The following is a 9,656-nucleotide window of genomic DNA, read 5'->3' as shown; positions in this document are numbered from 1 at the left end:
GTAGTTCTCAATCCACATACTGCTGGATTTTAAGCATAAATTTACTAGCATGTGAAAATGGTGCGATAGTTTGAACATTCTTTGGCACTGCCTTTCTTTGGAATTGGAATGTAAACTGATCTTTTCCAATCCTGTGACCTCTGTTGAGTTTTCCAAATTTGCTGGCAAATTGAATTAAATTAAATTAAATTTGCAGGCATCCATTATCTGAAGTTTTAAACAAGCCAGGGATTAAAAGATTCCCAGGAGACACTGTTTCATGTATTCTAATAGAAGCTTCTGCTGCTCAACATCAAAAGGTTTGTTAAAAGACTTTAAAATTATTTATGGTGAAATAATTGTATTTTACAAAAAATATATGAATTTCTTAAATAAGCTTGTCCTGGAATTTGATCCACTTCTTCTGAGCTCTTAATTTTAGTTACATAGACAATAAATGAGCATCCATACAATGACCTGGGAGAGGCCATTATCTTAGTTTTGTTCCAAAATGACAAATCACCTTCACAGCCTGTGCAAGAAGATAGCACTTTCACATAATTGCACAAATAACTTCTTCCACTATCATTTACACAACTGGTGAAAAATTTTTAAGAGACCGGGGAAACCCAATGATATGTCTACTAGTCAAAAAGTGTAAAGTAAATCCTTTTAGCTTAGGGTATGTCATACAAACAGAATAAAAAAACATGTGTATGTGTCTAAACCACTGGATGAGAAAATTTGTCAGGATGGGTGGAGTATCATCAATATATTAATTATGTCCAATTATACATCTTTACTCCTGGTCAGGTAGGTGATGCCGTCATGGTGCCAAGTGAGTGCCTGGGGGCTATGAGGGCCTGGATGGGAAAGAACCAACTTTGACTCAACCCTGGGTCCCTATCCTTTTAATCCTGGAGACCACTCAAGAACTGGCTCTTCCCCGACATGCTGAGATAGAGTGAGGTCAGTGCAGGAGGAGTATATGGTGGGTTGCATCAGTGAAATGTGATTGCAGGGCCTGGTTTTTCTATTTTAGCCTTTATTGCCTTTTGTTTATAGATATTGGAGTTTTAAGCCTCTCCCCCCCCCACCCCAGCTTGGTTTTAAGATGGGAAGCTGTACAAATGTCTTAAATAAATTAAAATACAAATATAATCAGAAGCTTAAATGTGTCTTGGACTTTAGATACAGCCTGTAGAGGGACTTATTTGAATGTTTTTCTTTGAAGAACCAAGCATTTCAGATTAGCACATGAATTTCCTAAAACGAGTAAAGCAGGAGTCTTATGCCTTTAAGTTAACAAATCAATAAACCAAGCCAGCTTTCAGTTTTGTACTTTTTCTTATCAAACTTACTTTGGTAAGAGTTTTTCATATTATGCACAATCAATGATACTGTTGCAAAAATCTTACCTGATGCAATCATCTGTTAAGATATCTGAATGTGTAGATTTCAACTCATTTCTTCTTTTGAAAATGAAACATTTCTCCCTTTAGCTCGAGTTCCCAATTGCTTTTAAACAACATGAAAGGGCAGGGGTCCCTAACCTCCAGGTTACATACTAGTACTGGTCTGTGGTCTGTTAGGATACAGGTTGCAGAGTTGGAGGTGAACAGCGGGGTTGAGTGAAAGTGTACATGTGAGAGATATAGGTTGCACACTCCTCCTCCCCTACCCAGTCTGTGGAAAAATGGTCTTCCACGAAAATGGCCCTGGTGCCAAAAAGGTTGGGGAACTGCTGTGATAGAGTAATGAATAATTCATGTAGTACATCTGTATTCTTCTTGTAAAGAAAAATCTAACACACCAAACGTACAGAAACTATGTGCCATGAAGTGGTCAGAAATGGCCCATTGAACTGATGAATAGACATACACTGGAAGAAGGAGGACATCAGTCAAAACAGATATTTGATATCTTTACTTCTTCTTGTTCATTTGTACCAAGATCAGGTCCAACAACATGTGTCAAGTATTCTGTTTCTCTAATCCGCCTTCCAAACTAAATTATGCAGACAATATTGGTTTGGATCCTATGACAGATTAATTTAAATGTTATAGAACATTTCCAGGGCTACAAAATTTGGATGATCAGTAAATGGCAGCAGAGAGATACAAAAAAACTCCAAGATTACTGGTGATAATTATACAGCTGTTCTAATAATGCCTTCTTCTCCATTCCATATGCGGGAATTTTCAAAAACATCTACATAGCTATGTAGCCCAGTTAGGACAAAAGATGGATGCATTTGGTGATAATCATGACAGACTTTCGCTCGCTCGCTCGCTCACTCTCACTCTTGCTCTCTCTTGCTCTACATCCATCTATCTATCTATCTATCTATCTATCTATCTATCTATCTATCTATCTATCTATCTATCTAATTAATATGCCACCCATCTCACTATCCAGAGTGACTCTGGATGGCTTACAGTGGCATAAAAGCATGAATAGCAGACCCTGCCAGTTGAAGAATTCCGACTGGTGGGGTCCAGGAAGAAAGCCTCTCTGCCATTACCCCACCCTGTGGAATATCCTCCACCCTGACAACTGAAGTAGACCCCCACTCTCCTGGCCTTACAGAAAGGAATGAAAACATGGTTTTGTGGCCTTTGTGGGGAGCCCATAGGATCATGGAGCCATGGGGCTGGTTAGCACTCTGAAAGCCTTCCCTTCGCCTGTCAATTAATTTTTAATAATTTTAATCACATGCTTTCATGTTTAATATTTTACTGTACAGTCCCAGAGTCCCTGGTGAGGGATATGGATGATTCTAAAATGTAATAAATAATTACACAAGCATAATAATTAAATGAAGGTGAAAAACCAAGAGCACAGAGGTATTCTCTGTCTCTTACTCGATCAACCAACTCCAGCATGGTGCACCCCGACTGGGGCCCCCAGCCAACCAACAAATTAACACATTTTCTCACTGCTTCCTTCCTATTCTCACTGTGTTTAAGCATGTTATCCAAACAAAAAATATCATTTCCCACTAGCAATGACAGTACTGTCTAATAAGTGCTAAATGAATAAGCTTAAGGGATGGTAGCCAGTCTGAATTTGGACAGTTCATTTAATCACAGACAAGCCACTAATTGTTGATAAGGAACCACCCATGAAAGCGGCAAGGAGATGTTCTGTCATTCACTGTTACAACCAGAATGGTTTAGCATACTGGAGAAGCTTCAGCTGTGGCATCAAAAAGAGCCTGAAGGTAAACAGAAAACCCAATCCAGATTTAAATATACAATAGCACTTTTATTGCAACAACTGCTTACAAGTTAAAATATGATTGGCAATTTTATGAGACTCAAAAGTTGTTCTCAACACAAGCATGTATAAGTTCACATTTGGCTATATGAATGTCTTACAGATTAAATCTAGTTTTCCAATAAAAATTGAGTAATGTAAGGAAAAATATGAAAAGTGCAACACAGCAAACAAATTTTATCTACTGAACATGCTAATAATTTAATTTTTTGCAGCAGGAACACTTTCTCAAAAGACACCACTGTTATGTATCTTTTTAAACTGGAAAAAATTGCCCCGTTTCAGTTCCAGATTAAAAACCTTAAGATGTGACCAACAGTCAGCAAGAAAGCCCCACTGAGGGCAATCTTGTTAGCTACTACATTTGGAGCGTTGTTACACAAATTCCATTTGCAGCACCTGTATTTGAAGGTATTTATTGAGAAATAATGTGAAATAAAGTTCACATTACAGTCAGAAAACTTCCAGCACTGAGATGTAGTTTGTGCACCTTAAAAAGAAAAGAAAAAAAATGAAGATTATAAGGTTAGGTTCTATCCTACTTAATTAAAAAAAAAGTTTTCTGTGTGTATAGATAGAAAAGGTAGTCTGTTCAGTAATTTCAGGCTTTTTATCTACTGAATTAAAACAATACCTTAAATGATATTCTAAGACTATTTGTACCCCACTTTTCTATATAAAATCCCAAAACGGAGTTTTAAAAAGTTGCTTTAAAGATTTTGAAATGTCCCAAATTCTTAATTTTAAAAATAATCAATCAGAAAATGACATAATCTCATATTGTGGGGGAGAGAGAAACTGCTTGAGCAGGGGATAGGATTAGGCTCTCCCGGCTCTGTTATTCTGCTATAGACTAACTAAAAGCCTCTAAGACAGACAGGTCAAACTTGCGACATCACGTGACGTCACACAACGTATCGGAGCTTTTTCCCCATTGCCGGCATTGTGGGCACAGTTTCGTTGTGATGCGTCCGGTGGGCAGGCCAGCAGTTTGACACCCCTGCTGTAAGACGTCATTCGAAAATGAGCATCTGCATTATTCAAAACACAGCCCAGTTTGCTCACTTTTGAAATTTCAATTTGAAATTCAAGCCCCTAAAATGTCACATAAGCCTGCCTGCTTGACTCTTTTAGGGGTTTGCGGAGCTGCTGGTTTCTACTAGAAAAACGGCTTTTCCAAGGAAAGCACGTGGGAGTACAACTCTGTTTAGTCCACTATTAACTTTGCAAAACTATTCACTGTTCTTCCAAGACCTAAGGGTGCTCAGCATCAGTTCTCCTCCACTTCCCTGCTCGCCTGGGTATTTATTTGGTCCTTGACAATCTTTTTTTTCAGTCACATTTTCTTTTCAACATTTCCTCTAGTGTAAAATGTTGTGTATGCATATGTATCTCTTTTCCTTTTTTGCTTGTTTTGCTTTTTTTATCTAATTAACAATAAAAACAGGAAAAATAGTTTTATTTTGCCTCCAATGCGAGACTTCTTATAAAGTATGCTATACACCAAATTATGCTATGCACCATGTTTCTTAATTTGTTTTTTTATAACGTAACAGCTGAAAGATCAAAGTGGGGCCTCTTTACCACAACCCATCCTTATCACCAAAAAGCATTCTGCTTTAAGACTGCACAGGTAGCATATGCCAGGTTATCCTAAGGCAGGCATGTAAAACTTGGTGGAGCAGTGGGCTAATGCCTCCTTAAGTAACACCAGCTGCCTGCAATTAGTGCAGGTTCGCATCCCACCAGGCTCAAGGCTGACTCAGCCTTCCATCCTTCCGAGGTAGGTAAAATGAAGACCCAGATTGTTGGGGGCAATTAAGCTGACTTTGTAATAATGCCGCTTGGGAGGGGTGTGAAAGCCCTAATAAGCAGGCATATACATAGAATGAAGGCTACTGCTAAGCTTGTAAGCTGCCCTGAGTCTTCGGAGAAGGGTGGGATATAAATGGAATAAAAAAAAACAAAAATCTGCCAGCCCGCGGGCCGGATGTGTCACTCTGAAACTGCGCCTACCCCATTGCTGGCAATGGGGAAAAAGTCGCTATATGCCGTGCGATGTCACATGACATTGCGAGTTTGACATGCCTGTCCTAAGGCATTAAATAAAACATATAGAGGGAAGCCATACAAAAGCCAAATCTAAAATACATTTTACATTTTAGTTTTTAGTCAAAGTGGGGCCTGCTTGTAGAGGAGGATCTTTACCTGTCTGAGATGAATAAGTATAGAATTAGGTTTGGGGAAGACATTAGGTGTGTGACAATACCTTCACTGCAGCCTTAACTGACCAGACTGAGCACTTTGGCAGAACCAGCTGAGGGAGAACTTGTGTAACAGAAAACAACACTGATGTGCAGAAAAACAGTTCCTGTGGTCTACAGGGCTGGAGCTGAGATGCTGGAGAATGGAACAATTGAGGGCCCAATGCATGCTGGAAATCACACATTTGATTTTTGTCCCAGGGCAGGATATTCTCTGCCCTTCGTTATGCACAGACTGCTGTTTGGCTTGCTGGTGCTACCAACTAGCTTGTAAATTCTGACGAGATGGGCAGAAGCAGTACTACTAGCCTAGCCACCTGAGCATCAATTTGTTTAGAGCCACCTGGGAAGAGACTTTCAAGATGCTGATTGTCATGTGTAAAAGCCCTATAAGGCATATAGGCTAGTTATCTGTGGGACCGTCTCTTTCCTGTGGTTTCTGTTGTGATTCCTTGCCAGCCAATGGATCCTGCAGCTGAGTCTGAGGAATCAGATGAGGAGGAGGGGCCTGGAATGACATCAGAGTCAGAGGAAGGCTCTGAGGAGCTCCAAGACTTATAGTTGGACAAGGAGCCTGGCCCCTCTACTTGCGCTCACGCTGAGACACAGCTGTGCTGGGACCCTGAATTGGACAGTGATGAAGAACTGTTGGGACAAATCCAGGATGCACGAAAGCGCAGGCAAGAGAAGCAAGTAGGACAGAGTAATGCAATGGGGTGGCTCCAAGGGCAAAGGAGAAGGCATTAGGAAGCCACGCCTTGGCTGAATTATAAAAGGGAAGGTGTGGGAGGTGCTGGTTGCCAAAGGCAACCATTGGTGTTGAAGATCGAGTTTCTGTGGACTATGTTTGTTTGCCTTGGACATTGACTCAAGTCTGTGAGAATAAAAGGGGTTGGTTTTTTGTTGCGGTTCCTGCCTGTTTCTTGGAAGAGGGCGTTCTCCTTGTGAGCATAGCAAGGACTCATGTAGGCTGGGACAGAACAGTTTCTGCCCATCCTGTAAGAACTGACAGAGTTGGCTTGGTGCAGACCTCATTGATTAAGCAATGCAATCAATCTTGATAATTCTCTGTGGCACTTTCCTTCTGTAACATCCTGCCTGGAGATCTGTTTGATCTGCCATCTCACAGAGTTGCCAGTACTTTTTAAAAGAGTGCTAAAAACATAGATCTTCCCCCATCCTATGGGTAATGTGGTGGTGGTGGGAGATGTCTTTGTTTTTATCTCTGCAAGTGGGGGAGAGAGCCAGCTTAATCTAGTGATTAAGGCTTCAGGCTAGAAACAGGAGACTCTGAGTTCTAGTCCTACCTCAGGCACAAAGCCAGCTGTGTAATTTGGGGCCAGTCATTCTTTTTCAGCCCTACAAAGGAGGCAATGGCAAACTACTTCCAAAAATCTTTGCCAGGAAACTGCAGGGATTTGTCTAGGCAGTCACCAGAAAAAACACAAAACCTCAGAGGCACACATGCAAGCAGTTTGATTGCTATTCCTTCCAGGTGACACTCTATATTTTAATTTTATCCTGACTTCACTTGTGCATATTAAGCTGCTCAGAATAATTAAAATCAGTCGAAATATCATGTTAATAAATTTGTATATTTCTTCAGAAGTTAAATATAAATTAGATAAAGTTATATACTCACCGTAATGTACTGTTATGCAACTATCTTGGTCAAATCCACAGTTCACAGGTATCTTACACATAGCAGAGTCACAATTGTAGCATGTTATAGCACTTCCTAAATAAACAAGGAAGAAAAGAAACTAAACACAATATTCCCTTCTGAAACAGAATCCCTGTTAGAAAACAAATTATAAGTAGTCTTTTCTTACTGTTTTGTTTAGTCATTGTTCAAAATTTTAACCATGTTTAAAAACAGCTTTGTGACCAATCTATGTATTTACAACTATTGCATCATCATTCACAGCTTCACAAGTGCACAATTGAACAAGCAAGAGTTCAGGTTTCAAAAAATCTTGCCAAGGAAACTGCATGGAATTGTTCATATAGTTGCCAGGAGTCCAAACTGACTAAAAGACAAGACACAAAAAGAAAAACAACAAGAGTTCCCTTGAAACAGGATGCCTAGGATTGCTCCAACAATTTGCCTCTTTATAAAAGACAGTTTCATACAATTCCAGTCAGGAATCTCTCATTCAAAGGGATAAAATTTGTTCTATCATGAATTATATCATTCATATAATTCCAAAGCATCAAGCTAAAACTCAGTCAGCCCTTGGAATGATGAGCCACCTTCAGCTCCCTATTCTATTCTTCTGGCCCCTGCACTGTTATCATTCGGTTTCCATTTACCATTGGGTTCACTTACTTACCTGAATGGAGGAACAAAGTCAGAACAAAGGCAGTAATGACAGGGGTGACCAAAAGGGATTTCATCTTCTTTGTGTCTCCTATTCAACCTACATAATGAAAAAAAAGTTGTCCTATCAGATGTTCCAAAATAAACGCAATAATCTAAACCGAGCAACAGTATTTGTCTGCCAAGCCTCAACTGTCTATATCCATGTCATTATATAAAACCAGCCTTATATAAAACTTTTATGAGTGCTAAATAGGAATATAATTTTGGGGGGGCATGACAGAACATTCCTGAAAAGCAACAGAATGGAGACTGAAGGTAAGGCCTGTTGAATTATTAGTCTCTAAAATGAAACCATTAAAATGAAACATTATTTCTATTAAATTTGAAAGTATTTTTATGTTGTATATCAAAAAAAATGGAATTTACCATAATACAAAGGAAAATGCTTACGTACTCCATTTCCCTGTTTCCTAAAGGCACTCTTGCTGGAGAGCTCTCATTAGCTGTATAATTTAATTGATTTTTCTGCACAATCACATGGGACATTTGTCTCATAACACATCAGAATCCCAAATGAGTACAAGCATTTTGTGAGCCCAACAGTACAAATGTCAATTAAATTGCAGAAATAGTCACATAGTTCCTATTGGCAGTATATAGCATAATGCAAAGTGCAAAAAAAGAGTAAGAAAAAAAATAAACGAGAGAAAACAGCTAAAACTAGTTATCATCAACACTATCAACTACCGGTATACATTTCTATATACAGTATTTCCATCTTTTTTGCTACTACACCCATATGTTGCTTCATACACTGCTTTTTCCCAAAACTTCTCATCTCTGTTTTGGTAGAAGTATTAATTCCTTCCAGCCACAATATTTTCAATCCTCTTTATGCACATCCTTAATGTATTAACAATAAGTGTTCCGTGTAGCAAGACTATTAAGCTGGCAGTCTAGATGCCAACTGCTCTACTTTATTAAAAAGTCATAGGAAGGTTGTTAAAAGTACACTATGTCTATGCTGCAGCACCAAAGTTAGATTTAAGAATAAGCTAAACAAACAACAGTTTAGCCCACACAATCCATGCTCTGGTTTTTAATAATTTTTAAAATGGCAATAAGATGGATAGCATATCATTGGAGCAAATAATTCATTTTGTGAAGATTCCCCAAAGGCCTTAAAACCTTGCTCTATCCAGTCTCTTCCAGTGATAGAGTACCCACAACTTCTGAAGGCAAGTCATTCCACTGGTTAATTGTTCTCACTGTTAGGAAATTTCTCCTTAGTTCTAGCTTGCTTCTCTCCTTGATTAGTTTCCATCCGTTGCTTCTTGTCTTACCTTTGGGTGCTTTGGAAAATAGGTTGACCTCTTCTTCTTTGTGGCAGCCCCTTTAATATTAGAACACTCATATCACCTTCTTTTCACTAGACTAGGCATAGCCAATTCCAGCAACCTTTGCTCTTTATATGTTTTAGTCTCATCCCCTTATCATCTTTGTTGCTCTTTTTTGCACTATTTCCAGGGTCTCTTTTTTACATCATGGTGACCAAAACTGGATGCAGTATTCCAAGTGTGTCCTTACTAAGGCGTTATCAACTGGTATTAACACTTCATGTGATCTTGATTCTATCCTTCTGTTAATGCAGCCTAGAACTGTGTTGGCTTTTTTGGCAGCTGCAGCACTGCTGTCTCTTATTAAGGTGATTGCCCACTAGGACTTCAAGATCCCTCTCGCAGTTACTGCTATTGAGCTGTACCTGTACATTTGGTTTTTCTTGCCTAAGTGTAAAACCTTACTTTTCTCCA

General features: G+C 39.1%; 1 protein-coding gene across 1 annotated transcript in view; it reads right to left on the bottom strand.

The window, feature by feature from the left end:
- Nucleotides 1–3,268: 3,268 nt before the first annotated feature.
- LOC308659850 (uncharacterized protein) overlaps nt 3,269–9,656 on the bottom strand; it is a 32,598-nt gene continuing 26,210 nt past the window's right edge. The window contains exons 6-7 of the mRNA XM_081313878.1: nt 7,165–7,260; nt 3,269–3,748 (exon numbers count right to left, since the gene is read on the bottom strand). Coding sequence (XP_081170004.1) covers nt 3,540–3,748; nt 7,165–7,260 — 305 coding nt within the window. The 3' untranslated portion in view covers nt 3,269–3,539. The remainder of the gene's footprint in view (nt 3,749–7,164; nt 7,261–9,656) is intronic.

The sequence above is a fragment of the Vipera berus genome (assembly GCF_964194415.1).
Source record: "Vipera berus genome assembly, chromosome: 1".
Lineage (NCBI taxonomy): Eukaryota > Metazoa > Chordata > Lepidosauria > Squamata > Viperidae > Vipera > Vipera berus.
The sequence above is the reverse complement of the archived record's forward strand: the minus strand, read 5'-3'. Positions and strand labels throughout refer to the sequence as shown.